The 25,871-nt window shown below is 38.7% G+C and overlaps 1 protein-coding gene across 1 annotated transcript; it reads left to right on the top strand.

Moving 5' to 3' along the window:
- Positions 1 to 2,436: 2,436 nt before the first annotated feature.
- On the top strand, positions 2,437 to 25,158 carry MCHR2 (melanin concentrating hormone receptor 2). Its single transcript, XM_075750055.1, has 5 exons — positions 2,437 to 2,618; positions 10,561 to 10,770; positions 21,458 to 21,652; positions 23,592 to 23,711; positions 24,834 to 25,158. Exons 1-5 carry the CDS (start codon positions 2,437 to 2,439, stop codon positions 25,156 to 25,158), a joined length of 1,032 nt encoding a protein of 343 aa, XP_075606170.1.
- The last annotated feature ends 713 nt before the right edge of the window (positions 25,159 to 25,871 follow it).

The following is a 25,871-nucleotide window of genomic DNA, read 5'->3' as shown; positions in this document are numbered from 1 at the left end:
CCGAGGAGCCAACTTCCTCTTTTCTCAGCTGGTTTTGTTGTTTTTTGGGGGTTTTTTTTAAATGAAATACACTGTCATGGTGAATTTATGTGCAACTTGTTTCTGTGACTGTAAGTGATGTAAAAATTACTGGTTTGGATTTCCCCTGTAGTTCTAGTGCTTCGTGTAGCAGAGTTGTATTGATTTTACTGCAGATGGCAGCTTGCCATGTCACAGAGGAAAGGACAGGACGGGTTGTAAGCATCAGTATTCAGCACGTTACCCCGACTTACGGAGCCATCGTAGGTCTTGCAGGAGTTTGTTTCCTTGGCAGAGTTTATAGAAAGTGAGGTATGAGACAGAGTTGTGCAACTAGATCATTAGGGCCCGTGAGAGGACATCTCTTTTTTTGATCTTAGCAATGCTGACTATACGGGTTTTGGTTTTGAAGGTGAACTTAGGTGTGCTAAGACGTTTTCCTTACTGACTCAGCCTTCCATTTCTGTACAGTAATGGCTTGCTAGAGTAAGCGCAGACACAGAATAGATGTATTAAAAACTTGAAGATCCAGAGAGTATATTTTAGTTTTTACATTTTGTCACTGAAAAAAAGTTGATGATACACTTTTGAATAGTCTGTCCTTTCAGGGATGATGTTAATTAAATTTTAAGGCTTTGTTCTACTCTCCAGCTGAAATTTAAAGGGTGATTGATGTCAGTAATTTTGGAGGCAAATACTAAAATAATGTTTTTTAATAAATCAAGAGAGTTAGGAAAAAAGAAGGGCTTATCAGCTTAGCAGCTGGTCTGTTATATCTGACACTCTACTTTTACAAAAATAAATAATTATTCTTTTCTTAATTCTTTCATAACATGCTGATCTTAAAATTTCAAAGAGAAAGAAATAGGATTTTTTACTGGCTGAAAAACTCCTGTCTGCCCCTTTTACAAACAAGAGAACACTCATTTATTTCATAGAAGCTAAGCACTAAACAGGCACAAATTTTTTTAAGCCCAATGTAGCTTTTTACTATTAAAAGACCATTGGATCAATCACTTATTAGGAATGGGAAGTTATAGCAAAAACAGAAACAATTTTGGGTTTTCCACTTTTTTAATTCTTGAAAAGTATGTGATCTTGCTAAAATATATATAATGATCATGCCTCTAATGTATCTTATAAACACCTTAGTAAGACATGGTTTCAAGCATATTTCTAAAGAGAAATTGTTTTCACTGTGGTAGCTGGATTTATTTTGTCTTCACCAATATAAGTAACTGGTTTTGTGATCATATGCCATTCACTCAGGCTTTGTATGGCACAAATGGTACTTCACCATCAAATGATACTTGCATTTTATTTTCATTATTTTTTCCTATTTCTGGTAGCTTCCTGGACCCCCTGGTTTCGGTAAGTAAATTAAGCATTTATTACCCACTGCCTTCCTTGCATATTCAACAGCAGAACCCTGCTACTGTTAATTTGATGCTATTGAAGAGCAGTAACTCATGATCACTTAGTAAACACTAAAATCTGGTAAAAGGGTGATTTTATTCTCAAATGCATAAGGGAATTTTATATTCTATAAAGGAATTTTTTACTTCATCCTAGGCTGCAATTTTGCTTTAAGATACTGTACTTACTGAAATAAAGATCAAATTTGCTACAGACATAAATTTGTCTCAAATTAGGATTAAAAATACACAAGTATGATCTGCCTTTCAATTTACTGTTTAAAAAACAGTAAAAAAAAAAAAAAAGTTGGGTATGAGTGTAATCGCAGGGCAGTATTGTTCTTCAGTGCCTTATCTGAAGCTGCTGGACTCTCAACTAAAATATTTTGAGCAGAGTGCCTTTATATACTCCTTCCGATTCTGCCAGCCTGAAGTTGCACTAGGCAAATAAAGCAGAGAAAAAATTATCTAAGGAAAAATAGATCATCTTTACTCAAGGAAATACAGAATTGCATATCTAGACAATTAAGAATCTTGAAGGTAAAGACTCTGATTTTGTTCAGTGTATTATGGAAAGTGAGGGTATGGGATAGAAGATAGTTTTGCAGCAACTGCTGGAGCTGCTGAAGAAATGGGCTATATGCATCTGCACCAATAGCTTTGTCCTCAAGTATAACTTATAGCTGAGAAAACCATAGGTTTCTTGTAGCTTCAGGCATCTTAAAATAGACACACAAGATTAGAGGTGATTTTGAATGAAAAAAGAAATAAATCTAACATCATTGTCATTTCACGTATTCAGGAAATCATAGAACAGGTGAGGTAGGAAGAGACCTCTGGAGATCACTTAGTCAAGCATCCTTCTCAAAGCAGGGTCTGTTCGAGCAGGTTGCTTGGGGGCACACTTAGATACCAGACTTAACTAATGATATTCAAAGTATTACTGCACAAATAATTTATTTTCTCTTGCTACTACAGAACTAAGTCCTAAAGTCTCTGAAGAATGAGTGAATTTCAGTCTTCCTGTCAGAATGGTACACCAGGCTTGTTTAACAGATCTTGGAGTGGATGGCACCATTACCAGGTTATCAGTGCTGCAGAGACAATTATCCTTCCCTCTCTGATTGGGATTATCTGTTCAACAGGCTTAGTTGGAAATATCCTCATTGTGTTCACAATAATAAGGTATGGAATTGAATATAATTTGCAATAAGATTTATTGCTGAAAAAAATAAATGATGACTACAGTAAGGGAGTGAATTGCTCACCAAAGACAAGGATAGCAAATTTTTCATGTTTTGTTTAGTAATTGACATTTACTTCTTATTAAAAAAAAAAATTAAAGCATGACTACAGACAGCAGTATTGTATGCCTACTTATCCTTTCCTGTTATGAGAAAGCACTTAAGTGCATGATTGACTTCAAACATATTCAAGGAAACCAAAATGCATGGCTTCTTCCCTGGCTTCCATTATAATTGGCAGCAATCTTCCCACTAACACAGGTAAAAGCTAGACTGAACTTTAAAGTTCAGTTATAGTATAAGCCAGGCATTATAATATTTTACAAAATGCTTTTAAGATCATTTGAAATATAGTCTTTTTCTCCTTTGAAAACTGCACTTCTACCTCAAATTATTCTAATAACTCTATCTAACTTTTGTCCATTTACAGCTGCGTCCTAGAACTTACTGCTTTTTCCAGCATCACCTTATTTCTGGAAATAGGGCCTTAGTGCCAGTCAAGGATTCTCACATGACAGAAATTAATACTTCACAATATTTTTGTTGTATTCTGAGAAGGTAAAATTGCTGAAGTTGCTAAAGTTTTTTGGGTTATAAAATCTGACCCAGCCATCCTTTATGCAAGAAAATACCTTCTAGTCTCTTAATTATAACAAGAGATATTTTTTTTTTTGATGTAATAAAGAATTTGCTGTCAAGTGGCTGATGCTGCCACAAACTCTAAATCCATAAGCATGCATCTTGAAAAAGCGGCTTTTATCTTCAGCACAAATTTAACATAAAGATTTATGACAGCAGAAGGCTAATATATGTCACACTCTACCAGGATTAACAAATGGACTCTACCCCTGCATACTCTGATTTTAAAGTAAAGATTTCCAAAAGCCAGCCTAGGACTAAGTGTCTGTCAGCTGTAGGAACCTTTCCTTGAAACTACCAGAAATTCAATGCCTGGTACACTCAAGAACATTGTAGCTCATAATCTGAATGCAGAAGAGAAGAAATGTGGAAGTGGCATGTCCAAAGCGAACATAATGGCAATATGACTTTTTAAATGTATGAATGAATAGAAAGGAAAAATTAGTTGTAAAGTCTCTAAAATAATAGGATGGGAGGAAACTGAGAAGGAACAAAGATTTTTTTTGTCCCTGGTGAAAAGCTTTTGTCTAGTTTAAATAAAAATATGAGAGACAGAGGGAATAGACACGGACAATGACTTGGAAAAAATGAAGATAATTTAAACCATATTTGTGTTCAAATTTATGGGCATGAACATTTATACACAAGAAGAGAAATTGAAAATAGTGCATTGAAAACTTAATGTGGTAGTTACCAACACTAAAAAAGACAGCCACAAACCTCAGAATCTGTAGATGAATGTATATTTAAAATGTAGCTACATTTGAAAAATAACCATGTCAAATTCTCACCTTTCACTAAACAGATCTGATTCTACTCAATGACTCTGCTTCTCAGTTGTGTCTGCTCTTTACTGAACACATTTTCTCATGCATACATTTAAATTTTGTTAGCATTACAGAATCAATTCTTTAAAGAGAGAAGGAAGCTAGATTATCACTTTAATTAACTTGAAAGTTATTTGCTACTTCTTGTTCTTGATGGTAGAACATGGTAAAGAAAGAACCTTGGAATTTCTGCTCCCCAGTTTCATTTGCAGGTCTACCAGCTAGGGACAAACATTTCTAAGTGTGAATTAAAATTATATTATCTGCAACTTACTGGGATAAAATAACTAAAATTCTAATGAAGGGTAATGTAATATATGTCTACGCACTGAGATTTAACTTAAAAATTAGTATTTTTAAGTTAAATCTCAATGACTATTGGCTGGCCCTCCTTGTGTGAATGAATTTCATCCCTAGGGAATAATAGAGGGAGTTGAGATATGTTGCTATTTAATTAAAAAGAAAATGTTGGAGAAAATGCTGTAAGAGTTCAGTGTCAGCCAGAAGTACCCAATAATCTTCCCAGCAACCTAGAAAAACTGGTCCCCAAAACTGCAATTCTGCTAGTAAGCTTTTTAGGTAAACCTACTGACTTTGGTGGACCAACTGGTGGGAGAACGACTATGTTTTTGTATGGAGGGGGAAAATGTGGTCCAGACAACCCCTATTAGCTGCATTAGTCTGGCTTCATATTTTTAAGGAAGAGTGTGTTACAGAAGAGAAAAGGGAATCAAATAAAATTTAAATTATCTACAAGTATGGCTTTTCAGATTAACTTGATTTTTAATAAGGTAACTAATAGCAAGTGGTAAAATAGCATTTCCTAAAATAGAGATTGCAAATAAGTGTCACAACACTTATTACTTGCATTCTGAGTCTTCAGCTGGAGAAGGTGTATTTGCAACTGAATGTAGATTCACCAGCAGAAAATTTTCGAAACCACTACATACAGCTAGCCTATTCAGATAGAGATTTTGCTACCAGATTTTATGTTATCATGTTGGAAGTTATTAACTCAGCTGAATAACAGTCTAATGAGTTCAAGAATTATAACATGAGAAAAAAAATATATAAAGTGTGGATAGTACTAGGCAATGTTGATAAGAAACAAGTTTCCTGAAAAGATTTTTCAGGAGAAATAGGTTAACATGGAACTTTCAGGGAATGATAGTAGGGTGTCCTGGTTTCAGCTGAGATAGAGTTAATTTTCTTCCTAGTAGCTGGTATAGCGCTGTGTTTTGGATTTAGTATGAGAATAATGTTGATAACACACTGATGGTTTTAGTTGTTGCTAGCTAGTTGTAGTGTCTGCACTAACTCAAGGACTTTTCAGCTTCTCAGGCCCTGCCAGGTGCACAAGAAGCTGGGAGAGCACAGCCAGGACAGCTGACCCAGGCTGGCCAAAGGGATAGTCCCTACCATGTAACGTTATGCTCCCTATAGGTAACTGGGGAGGCTAGCTGGGAGGCAGATTCACTTCTCGGAAACAGACTGGGTGTCATGTTATTTTCCTTTCGCAGGAATTGCATTTGTGCATCACTTGTATTATTATTGTTGTTGTTGTTGTTATTGTCGTTATTATCGTCATCATCATCATCCTTTGTTATCCTATTAAACTGTTTTTATCTCAACCCATGAGTTTGTTTGTTTTTTCCATTCTTGTCTCCATCCCCTTGCAGGGGAGAGGAATGAGTGAGTGGCTGCGTGGTGCTTAGCTGCTGGCTGGGGCAAAACTACAACATCAGGCCAGCCAGATTTCATATTTTCCTTCAGAGACCTGGGGCAAAGTGTAGGAGTACGTCAGTACTATTCCTAATGACATATGCTGGGGAGATGTGGCTGATGTGAAGGAGTATGACTGTCATACAGAAAGAACCAGATAAAGAATAGAGGAGGGAGTAGAGCAATAGAAATGCAGTAATATTTAATAACACAAGGCCATATAATTTTCGTCGTATTTTTTTATAAATAGGAAGCACTGCTGTTGGCTAGAAAACAACAGAGGAAAAACTCCTGGGATTGCTGTGGGCTGTCAATAGGCTAAAGCTGCGTGAGAAGCACACACAGCTGTAACACATGTAGGGCTCTGCCTTTCTGGGGGAAAAAGGGAAATGCTAGTGCCATTCTCCAGGCTCATAACAAGGCCTGAAATACAACTCTCACCAGCTGTTTCCAGGAAACATAAGATATTCAGACTGGAATAAGAACAGAAAAGAACAATTACAAGAACCAGAAGAATGAAGAACTATGAAAATTCACCTAACTTTTTTTTTAAAACGCTCAGAGGTATATGCTTACTCTCTATAAATGAGGATCAAATACAGCTTCTGCTGTAAAGGGTAAAGGACTGTTTAAACTAAAGGCCAAAAGTGGTACAAAAGCAAGCGGGTAGACTCCAGTCAGGAGTTATTAAAGGCTGATAACTAGAAGGTTATTTTACCTTCTAGAATAAAAATGTCCTGTGGTAGCCTTCAGTAGGAATAGTGAAAGTAAAATTATTATTTCTGAGATGAAATTACTCTGGTATGAGGTCTTTTCTGATCTTGTTGCCTGTGACAGCCAATGACTCAGCTCTGTAACAAGGATTGTCTCTGCCAATCTTAGGTTCCTGCTTTTCCTAAATCTAGCAAAAAAATCCCAACATGTTAAACCCAGTACCCAGTGTCCTACTACATATCTCAGCTGTTCTGTTCTTCATTCCTCGCTGAGATGGGAAAGCTAAGTCTTTCTGCACTGCGACAGCATGCTGTCACTTTACTCTGATTTCTGATTCTGGTTTAGATTTGTTTCAGAATTAAAAAACAATCTAATGTTAGAAATGTGGGAGTTCCCATGATGACATTTGGCACAGCAACTGATACGTGTCTCTAAGTGATGTTATGTGGCTTGATTGTGAGATTTGGTTAGAGTATATGCATTTTTGGACCAGAATATCTTGGACCAACTTCTGTAGCTATTGCTAATCTAATGCTAAACATAGATAATATTGTTATCCAACAACAAATTAGTTGAATTACTTGGAAGTCTTCATCACTAGATATGGTCAAATGAGGGAAGGCACAGAGGCAGAGATGTAGAACAGAAATTACTTTGTGCAGTTTTTCATAACGGGTACTGAGCAAGATTCAGTCTGTCAAGATTTTATAGGCCTTATCCAATTGTATGGATGTGAGCAACTTTTTTTAGCCTAATTTTGATTGCCCAAGCCAGTCATCTGGATCTCTCCATGGAGAGACACTACTGAGAGTAATACGTATTATCTTTGTCATATACTTAAGACAGGATAAATTGCCCCCAGAGTTCTGTTTCTCTGCAGTGATTATAGGAGCCAAGATCACTGGGAGACTAAATTTCAAACTGATAAAATTGGATTAGAAGAATCACATCCTTAATTAAAAGGAGAAAAGATACTACAAGTCTTTCCTGATAAATATTGAGATTTTTTTTTTCAGCCATTAGGGGAAAATAACACATACAGAAATGATCCAAGAGGGAGCACAGTGTGTGCTTACCAGCATGAAAGGGCTACAAGATAGTGTCTAGTAGATATAGGAATGCTGCTGTTGGACCTTCTTCTCAGTGACCAAGGATCTTGGTAAACTCCTAGTGAGAGCAGAAGGGAAGTGGACTGTGGTTAATGTCAGAGCTGGAAATTTAAAAATGCTTCTTCCAAGTCAAGCTGTTTTGCTGAGAATGGTTAGATATTGTAGGGGAGGACAGGCCTGGACAGGAGGATGACTTTAAAGCTGGTGCTACCTGCCATTGTACACCTAGCCCATGAGGGAATACCATTTTCACTTTTCCTGTTTGAAAAAAGGATACATGGTTGCGGTTTTAAATGTGTGATACTTATAAATCATCTTGTCTTTAACCTGAAAGATCACTTCCAAATTAACACTTTGGAAGTTAATTAATGAAGACTCTCTGTCCAGGAGGGTATAAATAAATTCTGACGACAGCACATAATGCAGCCAGAGGGGATAAATAATGACTGATGACAACACATAATTCACTTGTCATGTTTCTTGAAGTTGTTACTGGAGTGACAGCCAGTATATGGATTATCACATTGTTGTGCCTGCTCAACACTTCCTTTTTTAATGGAATGGGATCATTCAAATTCATTTTTTAATGAGTTTAATCTGTAGAAGTAGAATTGAAGGTAGTACTAACCACAGATTTGACATATTCATGGATTTTATAGAACAGAAATTGTGCTTTTGTAGATTTTTCATAGGGTGTTTCAGAGATGGTAATTAACCTGGCATGGCTGGAAGGATGAATTGACATATCTGTGGTTTGAGAAACTGCTGAGAAGTATTCAAATCTGTGGTGAGAAGGGAGAAATCACTGAAAGGACAAAATGAAGATGTTTGAGGCTATCACTCTCATTTTCCTGGCTTTTTTTTTGGGTTTTTTTCGGTAAAGTGATAGTTTTGGCAGAAGACAAGCACCACTGTCCTAATAAAATATTAAAAAGTTATAAACTATAAAATGTGGCCAAAATTATTTGAGATTATAAAGTTTACTGCATGAGTTACCATTTAATTATTGTCGTTCTGAGCAGCCACCGCAGGGAGCTATACAAAAATCTGTATGAAAATACATGTCCTGGCCTTTGGACACTGATCTAAAAAGGCATCGTTTTCTGAACCTCAGTGTGGAGCATGAGACAGTGGATATTACCGCACTTCCCTTTACATCAACCATGGGACAGCTGTTCAATGTATATTCTCGGTCAAATTTAGCATAAAGTGTGTAAGTTTAGAATTTGAGATTTTCACTTTGAGTCCAAAAATAATTTCTAATTATGTGTGATCTATCCTTTTCATGTGAATGAAATAAAGCAGAAAAAGGCCATTTTAATTTTTTCATAAAATGACATGTACAGGCAGTTTTCAGATACTTTGAAACCGGCATGTTTCAGCATAATGGTATCATTTGACACCTTGAAGGAAACACAGTTTGGAGTTTTCTTTTCCTGGAGATTTTGCATCTTTCAATGTTCACAAAGCTAAAGGCACTGGAGGAAAAAGATCGCATATGTGTCATTCTCTCCACAAACTCCAGTCATTAATGCCAGCAGACATTTTATAGATCTCTGGCTTTGGTTTCAGCATCATAACCAGATGACAGTGAATCATACTTCATAATTTATTAAAAATGTTTGAAAAAAATACTTCTGTCTGGTTCATTCTCTCTAGCTTAAATTTGTTTCTTTGGAAACATAGTTATTTCATAGCTTGTAGCATGCAGTAAAGGCAACATGAAAAATATGAAATTAGGAACTCTTCTCACGCATCTTCCTTTTAGGAAATGCTGGTCATAGAATTGGGCTTCTGAACGTGGTTTGTAGGTAGCCAGGTGGAGTTCTCCCAGCTGCAGGTTCTTCTGCGCATTCCAGTAAGAACGACAAATAAACTGGTACTTTGCAGTAGACTGGGGAAAAAAAAATTATTAGAGAGGGAGCCTAGACAAATAGTTTGGACCAGACATCTAATTTGCAAGTAAAATTAGATAAGGTCATTTCTGTATGGAAACTGTGGACCTTTTTAATAACGTCCTGTAATTAAAAGGTATTTTATAAATATCAGTGCTTTTCAAAGATACTTTGTGCTTCTTTCCTTGACTTTTATAGAGTAAGGCAATTTAAAAAGTCAGGAATTCTTTCAACTGCATGTATAACATTCCTCCAAGCCTAAGTCAGGGTTAAGACAAGGATTGCATTTTGGTAAAGGAATCTAGGAAAGCAGACATATATTGCACAAAAGCTATGCAATATAGACATTATGAAACTGGCAAAGTCAAACTCTCAGTACTTAGATGAAGACTCTGCATACAGTTTTAACTCAGTTGTGTTCCCTATGTATGTATAAAATTCATGAGACTATCTTTAAATATTTGATTGCATACTATTTTTTTTTTCCCCCAGAGGATCATTCCTCTTTCACCAGCTCCCTTTTTACCTTGAGTACTTGAGAATCTCCTGTCTGCATCTTTAAGCAAGATTCAGCCCTGAGTCAACTGCATCACAGGAAGGCTCTGATCTCTCCTCCTATTCACGCTAGACTGATATTTCTAGAGTTCCTATGTCCCTCAGACCTGTGTTTATTTTGAACTCTTTATAGTTTTCAAAGGAGAATACAGATAATTGTGCTGATGATAATAAATTAAGTAGCCCATTCAACCTCTACTGGAAAGAAAAATTATGAACAATATACTTTTGTTGAGCCTAAAATGTTTAGTTTGAAATATCTTTGGGTTGAAAAACTTCCCCTGACTCTAAAATAGTGGTTCTGATGGTGTACTTCTTTGTGCGCAGTTCAGTTTTGAGGTCTGTTCTATCAGCAGTATACTTGGAAAACAATACAGTAACTATGTCAAGTAATCATCTTCATGTCTTCCCATTGATTTCAGAACTCAGAAGAAAACTATCCCAGATATCTACATATGCAATTTGGCTGTAGCAGATTTGGTTCATATCATTGGCATGCCCTTTCTCATTCACCAATGGGCACGTGGAGGCGAGTGGGTTTTTGGCAGCCCTCTTTGCACCATCATTACCTCCCTGGACACATGCAACCAGTTTACGTGCAGCGCCATTATGACCGCAATGAGTTTGGACAGGTACGTGGTTTCACATTTTCATTCTGTACCCCAGGACAATAATAACTGATTGTGTTTATACAAAGCTGTAGTAATTCAAGAAAGAGAAATGCCAACAGTCATGGTTAATGATTTTTTGAAAACTGAAGGAATCCTTTTCTGATGTTTGTGGAAATGGCAGAAGTATTTTATGTCTTGCTATAACATCATGCTATGACCAAGGCCTTATGAGATCCTAATCACCACCAGTATTACTGTTCTGGGGCTTACCTTTAGAGGTGCAGCTTCTGGTAAAGGCTTAATGTCACTAAAACTAGATGTGTTTTAACCATTCTTGTCTAAGATAAAAAATTGGCTTCCAGGCAGACTGCAGAAACCTGCTGTATCAGTTATTTTTTAAAACCTTTATTAAAATGCACTAAGAGTACAACAAGAATTTTAGCTTTTATCATAACTACAGATTTCAAAAACAGCTTCTGTATATTCTTGATCTTAAGAAAAAAGCGATCGAATTCAGGAAAGAAAAGTCTGCTTTGGGCCAAATAGGTCTTCTTTCGTATGTCAGAAAGAGCTTGGAGGAAAACAAAAAGACAAACTTTCCTGTATACTACGAGGCACTGGTCAATCATTAAGAAAACTCTAAGATAAATAAACAGAGTCAATAGGAAGAATGGTCGCATACAAGACAGCCTGCTTCCATGGAAGTGAAATGTAGTCACTGAAGAGGAGAGAAAAAATATCAGAAAGTAGAAAGTGGAAAATTGAAAGTTAGAAATAATTTTTAAATGAATGAAGTATGGCTATCATAAAGAGGCTACACTAATGCATGATATGAGAAGTCTTATTTGGTTGACATGCAGTTAAAGAAGATCCAGAAATTATAAATTTCTTTGACGTTCAATTTTAAAAGTTGTTGTCTTGAGTTTGGCTGAGAAGGAGTTAATTTTCCCTGTAGCCGCCCTCACAGTGCTGTGCTGTGTATCGGGTAGCGAGCAAGGTGTTGATAACACACCAGGGTTTTGGCTGCTGCTGAGCAGTGCCGGCACACATCAAGGCTGTCTCTCCAACATTTCCCCCTCCCCTCACCCGGGGGATGGGGGTGGGCAAGAGCTTGGGAGGGGACACAGCCAGGACAGCTGACCCAAACTGACCAAAGGGATATTCCATACCATGTGACGTCTGCTCAGCCATAAAACTGAGAGAAAGGAGAAGGAAGTGGGGGCATTCAGTATTTATGATGTTTGTCTTCTGGAGCAACCGCTACACGTACTGAAGCCCTGCTTCCCGGGAAGTGGATGGACATCACATGTTGATGGGAAGTAGAGAATAAATCTTTTCTCTTTCCTTTGCTTCTGTGCGTGACCTTTGCTTTTGCTTTATTAAATTGTCTTTATCTTGACCCACAAGGTTTTTTCCATCTTATTTTTCTCCCCTCCCCATCCTACTGAGCAGAGGAATGATAGAGCAGCTTGGTGGACACCTGGCATCCAGCCAAGGTCAACCCACTACAGCTCTGTTCTTAAAATTGCACATGAGTAATGTGACAAATGACAACTTTTTCCTATATTCCTAAAGAATTTACACATAGCAGTATCTTTAATCTTTCTGTTTAGAGAAAAGAATTTGTGCAAAAGACAGTAAGTATTAAGGCAGGAAAAAGACATGACAACCTAATGAGGAAAGACAGAATATCAAAACCTGGTATAAAAATAGTTTATATCTGAAGCAAAGCCATGTCTTAAACTAGACATTTGGGATTTTCCAAATTACTGGGGGTAAGCTGGTGCTTTGTCTTCTATTTCAAGGCAAGCTTTTCCATCTCAAATACACTTGCCTAGGGAAAGCTCTTCAAATTATTTCACTCCCAACTGTTTTATCACTGCTAATGCCAATTATGACACTATAGCCAAGAGAGACATATATTTTTCAGATAACAAGCTCCCAAACCGTTTAGTGCTTGATAGTTTCAGTAAAGCACCTCTGAATCAACCCAGGAGCTTTCATTAAGTGAAAAGATTAAACCAGCTGTTTTGGAAAAAATCAGCAGTTTATCAGAGTTTGTTTGACTGCAAAATCATCCCACATTCACAATAAAAACAACAAACATAATTATACCTTAGTAAATACTATGGTTAACGCAGCATAGGACAGCTTCATGTTCTCTTTCACATTTCTCAAAAATAAAAGCACTTCTAAAGTGCTTCCCAGGAGCAGGTCAGACGTGGGAAGGCACTTCCAGAAGAAGCCTGAGCTGAATAAAATTACTATCACATGCAAATTAATATCTGTCATATTGCTGGATAATGTCTTTATTCCCATAAATCCTCTACTTCATAATAGGAGTGAACAATGTCAGGCAATGATCCAACAGAGACTTTAGTTTTTCAGCATTTCTTTTTGCAAATCAAATTTCTTTATAAGATCTTAAGAAGTAGCAAAACCAGCTGTTCTCTCCATGGAGCTTTAGGGGTCAATTTATGAGGGGTACAATGTATAAAAGTTTGCTTTTCACTGCTCACTTTAATATGGAATAAAAAAACATTAAGGAAAGCTGTAAAAACTATGCAAGCCGAGTATGCATATTAAAATTTATGAGAAAGTTTCCTAAACTGACATCAAGCACATTTTTTTTAATAGAGATTCATGTTTGTGCCACAGGCAGACATTACATAAATTAAACCTCGATGAAACTGTGGTACCAGAACTTTTGCTTATTGGTTAAAAGAAAATTTCATAAGAAGCAACTCAAACCTGTTCTCTGGATGAGGATGCACATAGGCACACATAGACAACAATCCCAATATAATTTTCCCCCAGGTACATCAAAAGTAAATTTGACTGTTCAATGAAAACATCACTGGCCTAAGTGAAATCAGAACTGTGTATGCTGCAGACAGTATTTCCTTGGTCCCAAATATTAATATACTCTTATGTTTCAGTCTCTGGTGAGACAGGAAAGATGGTGAGATGGGTGAAAAAAGTGTCCGGTATGATGTCCTACACTTGTGTTGTTACTTGGAACATTCCAATAAGTCACTTGACTTAAATTGAAGATGAAGATTACAGTTAGCAGTGTTAGAGACTTCTTTAAAATGGGAAAGGAATGCTTTAGCCTATGACATTTTTTAAAAAGAGCCAAAACTTACACATTCAAAATAACTGATGCGGATTCAGAAGTCACATCATTGCTTATTCCTTAATGGCATACAAGATGCAGCTGATAAAGACTATTTCTGCAAACTTCAGTTATAAGAAAAGGTGTAATCCTCTTGATAGGGGTTCAGTTGTTTGTGATCCAAGGCATACTTTTGGTATGGCACAGCTGTATAACCTTGGCTCAGCCTCCTAAGAAAACTGCAGTGAAAAGTACCTAGAGTAGAACCATGTGTACTAAGAAAGGTAAGATTGCAGCCAGAAATAAGATAGTTGAGGTGGAGACAGTTGGCAACTCAAAGGTTCAAGAAGAGAAACATTGGCACAAAGAGGTATAAAATACTATCGAGAATCAGGGAGTCTGAAGATGCTCATTCATTCCCATTGACAGTGTGTTGGGTTTGTGTGGCAAGGTTTTGGTAGCGGGGGGGTTACAGGGGTGGCTTCTGTGAGAAGCTGCTAGAAGCTTCCCCTGTGTCTGACAGAGCCAATGCCAGCCGGCTCCAAGACGGACCCGCCGCTGGCCAAGGCCAAGCCAATCAGCACCTCTGTGATAACATATTTAAGAAAGAGAAAAACAGTTAGAGAGAGAGCTTTTGCAGCCAGAGAGAGGAGTGAGAAGATGTAAGAACATCTGTAGACACCAAGGTCAGTGCAGAAGGAGGGGGAGGAGGTGCTCCAGGCGCTGGAGCAGAGATCCCCCTGCAGCCCGTGGTGAAGACCATGGTGAAGCAGGCTGTCCCCCTGCAGCCCATGGAGGAAGGATGAGGGGGTGTAGAGATTCCACCTGCAGCCCGTGGAGGACCCCACGCCGGAGCAGGTGGAGACACCTGAAGGAGGCTGTGGCCTGTGGGAAACCCACGCTGGAGCAAGCTCCTGGCAGGACCTGTGGACTCGTGGAGAGAGGAGCCCACGCCAGAGCAGGTTTGCTGGCAGGACTTGTGACCCCGTGGGGGACCCACGCTGGAGCAGTTTGCTCCTGAAGGTCTGCACCCCATGGAAGAGACCCACACTGGAGCAGTTCGTGAAGGTCTGCACCCCGTGGAGGAGACTCACGTTGGAGAAGTTCGTGAAGGACTGTCTCCCGTGAGAGGGACTCCATGCTGGAGCAGGGGAACGATGAGAGGAGTCCTCCCCCTGAGGATGAAGAAGTAACAGAAACAACGTGTGATGAACTGACCGTAACCCCCATTCCCTGTCCCCCTGTGCTGCTGAGGGGGGTGGAGGTTGAAGCCGGGAGTGAAGTTGAGCCCGGGAAGATGGGAGTTGTGGGGGGAGGTGTTTTAAGATTTGGTTTTATTTCTCTTTACTCTGTTTTGCTTAGTAATAAATTAGATGAATTCCCTCTCTAAGTTCAGTCTGTTTTGCTCATGACGATAATTAGTGAGTGATCTCTCCCTGTCCTTATCTCGACCCACAAGCTTTTCGTTATACCTTTTCTCCCCTGTCTGGTGAACAAGGGGAGTAATAGAGCAGCTCTGGTGGGCACCTGGCCCCCAGCCAGGTTCAACCCACCACAGACAGCTGTGCAGCAAAGACTTAAGGGTGCCATACAGGGGTGGTAAGAGTATTAACACTTAGCCTAGGAGCTTTCTAGTCCTAGCTGTCTGTTGTCTATTGTAATAGCCAATAAATAATTGGGGTTTTGAGGATGTCCTGTTTGCAAAGTGTCTCTCTGCATGGGAAAAGTTCCCTGAGCAAAGTTCCTGAAGTCTGAGAGTTACATAGGGTACCAGTCAATTTTTAGGGCTGCATAAACATTTATTTAGCCTATCCTCTTAAGGCTTCTGGTGCATAAATGGAGAGGTAGAGCTGGGAAGATAAATCTGGAGTAAGCAGCTCTGTGACGACTGAGAAGAAACAGGCAGGTGTTCCAAGTGCTTGCAGCAGCTGAGACTGACAGGCATGAGAAAATGTATTCCTGATTTGCCCACTGTTGTAATGTTACTCTAAGAAATATATACCAAGGCAGTATCACTAGCAAGGTGGGGCCAAATCTCTATGAAAGTTCTGGGCTTTTGGTTATTTAAAACCAGAACCACCTGATTTGCCATGGACTAATCCATTTACTCATTCTTCATACTCCTTTTTCTGTTGCTGCTTGCTTCACTTCACATGTAGTCACAAAAAACCCAGTGAGAGGAAAAGGTAGAAGCATTTTAAAATCTCAGTCCCCTGAGCAGCCCATCATTTGACGTTGATCATAGTACACTTTGCTGCCTCTTGGGGCAGTCCTAAAGCAGTACATTTTAAGCCAATACAGATAATAAATTAATAATTAATGTTAATTGGATAATTGATGCTAATTAGCATTATTATTAATAATAATAGTGCCAGTATACTATATTGTGACAATATGCAGTACATAGTAATAATGTTAGACCATAGGATGTCAAATAGGTAAAGAGGCATCTAGAGGCAGGAAGAAAAAAAGCGAGGAAAAATCCAAGCCACGTTTCCCCTTTACTTGGCCTGTATGAATGGCAGAAGTATGACCACATGTTTACGGCTTTGCTAGAAATCAGACAAGGTGACATGCAGTTAGCTACTACATTAACTAGGAGCACATGCTCCCATGAAACCCTTTCTCTTTCAAAGCATCACCTTGGCTTTCATGATTGCACTAGGTACATTTGGTGATGGTTGGCCTCATGGATGTTCCTCCAGGCAACATTGTAACAGCAACTGTGGCAGAAAGGCCAAAAGAAATGCAGTAACAGCCATGGATAACAGGCACTACATACCTGGTGCTTTGTACATTTTGAGAGCTCTGCAGGCGCCATCACTGCCTCCTTCTCCAGCTCTCTGTGTCAGAGATGCAGCTCAGACACTCCCATTACAGTTTGTTTCAGGTAAGTGTTCTTCAGACTTCTCCCAACAAAAGACTCTTTTATCACTGGTAATTACTTTGTCATATGAGGGCACATGTCTGCCTTTAAGTTCCACTCACTGTTTGAAGTGGAAATTACCCCGTATTTTCAAAACAACATGTTTTCCCAAATGCACCACTCATGTTTCATTTCACAAATTTATCACCGGACAATCGGCAAGATTGAAAATTACATCCAAACTGAAACAACCAATAGAAACCCACTGCTGCAAAAGAATGGAGACAAAAGCTGATGATAAGTGTTCAGGGTGAGATTAATTTCTTATTGTCTGGGGAAGGGTAAGTCAGAATACTGTCAGGCTGGAATCAGTTTGAGTTCTATCAAGAAAAAGAATCATTTACATTTACATTGAATTGAATTTCTGGTGGTGTTTTCATTTCATTCAGTCTAATAATTTCCTTTTCATCTTTAAGTTCATTAAATTACTTTTTTCTTTTGCTCAGATGAATATTAAAAATGAGAATTAAAAACCCAGGGAAATTATCCTTTAAAGTCACATATCAGTATATGAAAATGTCCAGCAAAATGATTGATCCAGAAAGTCTGAAAAAGTCATTTCACAATACATCGGGAAATACACATATTTACAGGCCAGATTTTAGTACCCTCACCTGCATCATTAGTAACCTTTCCTTTACATTTGTGAGAATCCTATGAAAACTCAGCTGTGTATCCAGGAAGACAATGTCTGCACAGCAAAAGGAATCGGGGTCAGCCAGCCCATAGGCAGTGGTGGGCACCTCTGAAGCTGGAAGATGTGGATTCAGTACCCGTCCCAGGCTAAGGGGATTACTTTGCACATGCCATCCCTTTCCTTAATGATCTTCAAAGCCCATTAACGCAGTTAGTTTTATTATAAACATTAGTCTGATAACCACTAGACTGCAGCTGCTATCAAAACTAATTACGTTCACCATTAATAAGTCCTGAGCTGCGCTGGGCTCTGGTTCTTTGAGCAAAGGCGATATCATCTGTTAAGCCACACGTCACACGGTGCCTTAAGAGCCTCAGCCTTTTGCATTTCTAGCAGCCCTCTCTCTGAAGCTCGGTAGCTGGCTTTCTGCTGGCAGCTCTGCGCCCGGTCACCCAAGCCGCCGCGGCAGCCTTTCCCAGCGTCTCTGGGGCAGCATTTTCCCCTTGTTCCCACGCTGTGGATCTTGTGCTGTTATCCTCCCGGCCCTGCACCTGCAAACCCAAACATGTTGTTACAGTGGGTTCTCGTGGGAAGTGACTGCCACCAGCGTGAGAATCACCCCTTCTTCCCCTCCCTTTTCCTATCCTGTGGTCAAAGTTTCTGGTTGACATTACTGGACCCAAACTTAATAGCAAGTCAGCATACAGCCTCAGCGATGCGTGCTCTCAGCAACACCAACAGCATCATAGGCAGGAGCAACTGGTAAGAAGTGAGTCCTGATGAAAATTATACTGATACTGTAGAAAAAGCATTACAGGGGGAGCTACATACTGCACTGGAGAAGAGACTCAGAGAAGGATGCTTGCCTGGAGCCCCCCGTTGCTTGTCTTTCACTCTCTCTCCTTTCATTTTGATTTTTCCCTTAAAGTAACTATATGCCATCAGCTACAGACATTGCCAATAACTCTCTGTGCATGTGAACTTGTTTCGAAAACCTTTGTGGAATACAGTTATACACTCTTAATGAAACAGCAAATAACCAATGTTTTTATGGTTAGGTACCTCGTGAGCCTGAGCAGATTGAAACAAAAGGGAGAGCTCACTGAAACCTTCCCGCCAAGGAGAAGCGCATGAAAGCATTAAGGTGTTTTTGTATCACCCAACTGTAAGCACCAGCTACAGCTCAGTCTCTCATTAACGGCAGGCAGCAGGCATGTCTGAGAGGTGACTCACGGGGTTTATGGAGAGCACAGCAAAGGACAGAAAATCATGTCCTGTCACCTTCCTTGCAGCCTGCGGGAAGAGGGGTGCCTGGTTAGGTGCACTTCTTGCTCCATGTCAGCTACTAATGTCACTTTTCTGTCCTTCCCCCACGTGCCATATTTCCATCTTACACCCTTTCATTTTCTCACAAACACTTCCTTAAATTCATAGTTTATTCGCTGATTTTTTTTTTTTTTGTAAAGGCCATTGTAACTTTCTTCAGTATTCATTCTTTGGAAACACCCCTGCTGCCAATTTTAAAAACAGTTGCAGTATCGCCCCCTTACTTTGCATGGAAATGTTGTTTGTACCGCTTGAAAAATGAAAGCAAGCTCAAAGCATACGTAGTACATGCTTACATGGAGACGAAGAGGTCAAATTTTGTGTAAAGCAGGAATAATCACAAGTTTTAAGCACCTGAGAAGCCTGTAAATTACTCTCAATTACACTGATCCTGTAAGCAGTATCGGTGTCAGAAGCTATTTCCACGTGAAATAGGAGAGGTGGCTGTACCAAGAATGGCACAAAGCAGTTCTACCATTGCAAATGTAGAGGATTTCTCTTCTTTCTGTCACCATCATGAGGACTGAGAAGAACTGCATGAAATTAGATATAGCTTTTTAAGATATCATATGCCAGAAAAGCCTTTTGCTGATTCTAGCAATAATGGCCATTACTTTAACCTTATTTAGTGAAAATAACTTGGTTGTTGCACAGCTTGAATAATGAAAGAAATCTTTTCCATACTAATATTCAAGCAAGACTGAAAATAATTTATTATCACATGAAATATTAATCTTTCTTGATCTTACACACTGGTCTCTGATCTTCATTGCCCCAAGGGCAATAATACCAAGCATCTGAGGTGTTGCAGGCACCTTGTTCTGTCAGGCTGGTGAACCTGATCTGTGGAAAAACAAGTACAGGACGTCAAGCAACATTTCAAGGTCTTGCAGGCAACATGTTGCTAGCATCTACAGACAAGGATCTTATGATTTGTGTCAGATATTTACATCATGTAAAATGTACAAGTATGGCTATGTGTTAATACAGATACAGCAACACAGCAAAGGAATGACAGGTATTGAAAGTTATGCTGTCCAGTTAATGATATTTCTGATTATTTGCTGATATCACTACTGGACTATTTAATCCACAGTCTAATTAAACTTGAGGTTTCAGCCTGACAAACACATTCTTAAGCAGCCAATCACTTACTAAGCTCCCGCTTTCGGCTGCATTGAAGAAAATGCACAGCAGTGTTCCTGGTTTTAGGCAAGTAAATGCAGATGCGTGCCAGGGTAACTGAAAGCAAAATGCAACATTCGATTTGCGCAGATTGCAGTTGGTGTTACATACTCCTATCTGGCTTCTTGTTCTTGTTAACAATGTAAATCTAGTATCACTTCGTCAAACTCTAGTCCTTTATTTCTAATAATTTAATCAACCTAATACAAGTTTACACCTGGTTTTCCTTCATGAAATACCTTTAAGAAGGAATTGTGTTATTATGAGGACTGTTCCCTGCAGGCTTTTATTGGGTTTTTTGCAGTTTTCTCACTTGATCTGTGAACAACATAAATAGTTCACTGATTGAGAGAGAGTCTTTAATTTCTAGCTAAGGTATAGAGCTTAAGAGCAATAGAGAATTAATCTCTAATGGCCCTAGTTCAGAACACACTGAAAATACTACTTTCTGGAAAAAAAAGTCTTCTGCAACAATGATGTACTTTCCAAATCTGCTTTCTTAATTACCTGAGCACAAGTGCTGTAGGACTCCATGTATAGATGATAACCCTTTAGAAAGAGGGTCTGGTCCGAGTATGACAGATTCTGTGTGTGCAAAGGACAGAAAGAAAAAGGAAGAAATTCATTGTCAGGTTTCTTTACCTTTGTTGAATTTATTCTAAGGTGATCTCATATTGTTCTTCCCAAACAAGTTGCTAAGCTCTGAATCAGTGGTCATGTTAGTAGGTAGTCTGATCTCATCTGGAAATGAAAAGGTGTACCAAACGCAGTGGATTTTGTGGACCCTACTCACTCCTGAAAAAAATAGAGGAAAAATACCCCCCTTTTAACTTCCTCTTCTTTTCTATGACATGTGAATTGTTGTATTTAATATTCTGCTTTCAGCTCAAAGATTGCCCACTTTAATGCATTTTCATCCAATAAATTGTTTACCCCAACATTTTAGGAAATGTGAAGGTTGTGAAAAAGGAGAATTTGTTTTTTATCATGAGCCACTGCTAACTGAAGTTTATTTCTGAGGTAGTGAAGTCTTTCAGTTTTATCTTCAGTTATGTGGGGACTAAACATTTAAATTACAACTGTAACAGACTTAGGCATTCCTAGAGCTAAACTATATTAGAAAGTTCTATTTTATTTTTTTTTATAGTGGTCTTGCCTGTATTAAATTATCTCCAGTCCTTTTCCAGAACTAACTTAATCTCAGATTTTGTCACTGCTTGCTTCTTGTATGTCTGAGTTTTTAAATTCTATCATCTCCTACATGCTAATCTACTATAATTTATTAAAAACTCTTATCATGTTAATTGAATAATGTTGTGAGCAAAAGCATGATCGTTTGTTGAATGTTAAGGGAATTATTTGAATAAAAGCTATTCTGACATGTCTTACTAGACAACTTTTAAAAAAATGCACTTTCCTTCCCCTGCAATGGCTATTAGAATTTTTATTTTGTGGTCAACAATATTAACATAAATATTTTCTTGTTTTTCTATTATACTTTTGTTATCTGCTTTTACAGGTACCTCGCTCTTGTCCAGCCATTTCGCCTAACCCACCTGAGAACAAGATCAAAGACAATTCGAGCCAATTTATGTTTATGGGTGGCATCACTTATTCTGATGTTCCCTGTGTGGGTCTACTCAAAAGTAATAAAGTTCAAAGATGGTTTGGAAAGTTGCGCTTTTGATCTAACCTCACCTGATGATGTTCTCTGGTAAGCTTTCAAAGCTCAAGAGATCATGTCTGCAGCTGCTGTTGAGGATACCACCCATTTTATCTTTGACATCCCCGACAGGCAGATGGATGGATAGATGGAATAGAATTAAAAGCTGAAGCTGAGCCTTGTATCATTCAAATAATTGCATCTCAGATTGTATTGGTAATATAGAGGCAGCGCCAGCGTGACCGAGTTCAGCAAGACAGTTCCCACATAGCAAATGTAACAGTGAAGGATTTCTATTTCTCCTTGTCTTCTCTTGCTGCGTTTGGGTAACTGTTGTTCACAAATGGGTTCCCATTGCCCTTCCTGACCTGGCAGACTGTCATGTTTGGAAGATATAGATCACAGAAGAGATTAAACACTCCTCAATTTGCATATGTGACTTTCCAATATCTTGTGGTCCAGCAGATTCCTGACTATGTGTTGAATTCAAGCTAGCTTGTTGAGTCATGACTAGCAAGGGACGTAAAAGAACGTTTTAAAAACCTTACGTAACAGAGAGCAAATTTTAACTGATACTGGGTGTTTTTACATTAACATGTTCATTTGGATAAGGAAGGTATTTTTGAAATTAGTATCGGAATTGTCTCTAATTACCACACTTGAGTTGATATTATTCAGCAGTCTCAGAGCACATGATCTGTATTCTTTTCAGGTGAAATCAGACTGGGAAAAGTGCTCTGGGAACCCATTGAATGGACTCCAATCACTGTTGTGTATTCAGTCCTCAATCCACAGCATCCAATTAGAGAAAATTCAAGGTTAAACCCCCTAACATGTAATGTATCATGTCCTAAACATGATCAATCTACAGATTTTCACTACTGATATGTACTACTTGTTAACGTAGACAAAGCCTAAGAGACTGTCTTTTCTGTTCCAACCTCCCTTCCCCCTCCACCCAAACTGAATTGCAAACAGATTTTTAATGGAATTAATTTTAACTCCAGAGCACCAAAACAAAAAGAGGGAAAAAAATGTGTAACAGTACAAAAGTTAAATATTTTAATGTCATCAAAGCTTGATGAAATTCACTGCTGAAGACTTAAGGTATTAGTAAAAACAATCCCTGAAATATGACTGTCCTCGTGAGGGACTTGAGACCCCCAAAAGCCTGAAAGAAATCAGAGAAAATAGGAGAAAAACAGGGTTGAAAGGTCTTTTGGAATTCAGTCTAGTCCATCCTCTCTGATGGCATGACCAATTTGTCAGAGGCTTGCTTAATTCCACATTAGAGGTGTTCATACAGAAAAATATGAAGACAAGTAAAAGGAGACTCTGGTAGATAAAGTAAAAAATACAATTAACTTCAATAACCAGAAAGCTTAACAAATTATTAAGCTCCCAATCTGTATGTCTATTTGTCCAGAACAAATTATAACAAAACAATCTAATTTCCTTCTTTGATGGCAGTTCTTCAGTTGATAAAGAATAAATAGAAACAAATTAACTTGAATTGTAACAAAATACCAGCAAACCAACTAGGAAAGATGATGTAGATTAGATTACACTAATGATGCAAAAGTGGTTGAAAAAACTGTGCTCAGAAGGTGGTCATCACTGGTCTACTATTAGACTAGCAAAATATCAGAGGACTAAGCAGACCGACTTGCATAAATGCTTGCAAGAGTTCCCACTAATTATACAAGTGCTAGAAAAAACACACACATACAGTATTTGGAAAGTTAAGAGGCATAATTTGTAGCTCTTGTAGTCAACAGTATTCCTAGAAGTGCTGAACACAGACTTCAATACTAAAACCTGCTTGCAGTTCTAGGTACTTGCTGCTCCTTAAGACAGGCTCCATGTATCTCTAATCAAGAATCACAAATTAGAGACCACTTTATGAAAAATTTCATTTATATTTTTTTACATTTATGAGATTCTCTTTGTGTAATCACCCTGTTTGTTCTTTTTGCATTTTGTTTTACAGGTATACACTTTATCTTACTATAACAACTTTCTTTTTTCCTTTACCACTGATAGTTATTTGCTATATTTTAATTTTATGTTACACGTGGGAGACGTATCAGCAAAACAAGAAAGCAGAGAGGTAAAGTATTATTCATGCTTCTTCCTATTTCAGATGCTCTGCTCACACTGCAAAGATTTTATATGTAACAAGTCGAAAGGATTAGTCCTAAAACGCCATTTAGACATTGCATCATGTAACTTTAAATGCTTCAGATGCTGCATTAGGTTCCCAGGAAACAGGCTGGGGATGAGATTCAGGGGAGTGAGCAAGATAACCCAGTTAGAAGGAAACACCGAGGAGCAGGTTATGGCTGAAGTCTTCGGCTTATCTAAGGACAACAAAAAGGCATGACCCAATCCTGCACTTCTGGCTGCAGAAGAGCGTCTTCCCACTGGGGTCTCGTGGCTCCAAACTTTCAGTTCAAGGATTAGGAAACCCTGGGAGGATCTGGGCGCTACGTCTGGTACCAGCTGCTGTGGCCCAGGGGGCTGCGGGTGAGGTGCTTCCAGGCTGCATTGCCCCTCCTGTGGGAATGGGACTCCAGGCCCCACAAGGATCCCCAGCCACTCTTCACGGCCTGGGGACGCCGAGGCAAGAAAAGAAAATTCACACATAAACCATGTGAAATACAATTTCCCATTTTCCCTGACAGCAGCGCCTGGTCAGCATGTTTTGGTTCTAGGACTATGTGCTTTGTATTTCAGCTTCTACCAATTTTCTATTAAAACCAAAATTGATTTCCATTTTAGTCTGGATTTTAATTCCTCAGGCAAGAAGAGCATTTTCTTCTTTTCTCTAAGTCTCCTTTAAGCTCATAATAGTCATGTTTTAACTGGATATTTCTGTTCCAGTTGTTAGCAAAAAAATGTAGTCATAGATGAAAAGGAATTCAAAGCTATATAGGTCCTATGTTGAAAAAGAGTAAGTGTTTTTAATGAAAATAATTGTCAGTATTTCAACAAATACATGTAAACAGTTCTCAGTGGCTTCTGTATGTGTGTGCTATAGGATCAAATTCAGCCTAAGCAAAAGAAACAATAATGTGCAAACAACAAAAAAATGAAGTTATTGAGAGCTGTCCTTTGCTTAAATGTAAGTTAATTTGGTCTCAAATAACTGCCATTTCATCAGTGTACTCAATCCATGACATAATTTTCCCATCTTGACTTTCTGTGCTAGGGATCCTTCTTTGTTTTGCAGTTACACCACCAGTATCCCCAGGCAAAGAGTCATGAGGCTCACTAAGATGGTGTTTGCTCTGGTCAGCGTGTTTGTGGTAAGCGCTGCCCCTTTCCACGTGATCCAGCTCGTGAATCTTCGGGTTTCTCAGCCGACCCTGACCTTCTACGTGAGCTACTACATCTCCATCTGCCTCAGCTATGCCAGCAGCAGCATTAATCCATTTCTCTACATCTTACTCAGTGGGAACTTCCAGAAGCGGCTCCGGCAGTGCACAAATGTGGAAGTCAGGATGGCAGAACGGGATGTCAACATCATCGAAAACACCCTCAAGTCAAGTTTTTGAGAGAGTCTTCTCCCAAGAAAAATGCATTACCTATGTGTAGATTTTATCCGTTGCAATAGATGTGCCTGATGTCACTCCCTTCGTGAAAGTGTAACTCAGAAGTGGCTTTGTTGCTGGAATTGCACCAGTGCCAAGCTGATATAAGAGGATCTGCACCACTGTTTGAAAGGTTAGAGCTCTTAGAGGAGGGATTCTCTGCAAAAATATTCTTCGTTAGTGTGCCATTGCTTTTTCCAATGATGATTTGTACATAGATGAACCAAATGTATGCAGACAAAAAAGGATTTTAAAAAAATGTAGTCATCTGGTTGTACGAAGATAGAATGACTGTGGCAGGCATTTGGGATCTGACACTGTGTGTGAAGTCATGGAAACTGTAAGTTAATGACCAAAAGAGACTTAGTTACTGATGACTCTGAAGGGGGTAATTATTGATTTTTATCCTGTCTAAAGCTGTCTCATTTGGCACTCGCTTCTGCAGCTATTAAAGGCAGGGGAGAGACGTGAAAGGCCCTTTTGGAGGAAAACTACTTTTGAATTAACCTTTGTACATGTCCTTGCAAACAAAGTGAATTCATAATGTGCGTCACTGGGAATTATTAAACCTAAGTTTTGAAAAGAACTGTATGTTTCAGGGATATGTCTTTGCTTCTCTTTTCTCAAAATCCCTGCTTCCAAGACAGCCCTGAGAAGGGTGTTCAGTGCTGAAAGAG

The sequence above is a fragment of the Balearica regulorum genome, chromosome 3, assembly GCF_011004875.1.
Source record: "Balearica regulorum gibbericeps isolate bBalReg1 chromosome 3, bBalReg1.pri, whole genome shotgun sequence".
Taxonomy (NCBI): domain Eukaryota; kingdom Metazoa; phylum Chordata; class Aves; order Gruiformes; family Gruidae; genus Balearica; species Balearica regulorum.
This window is presented reverse-complemented; position numbering and strand designations above follow the sequence as displayed.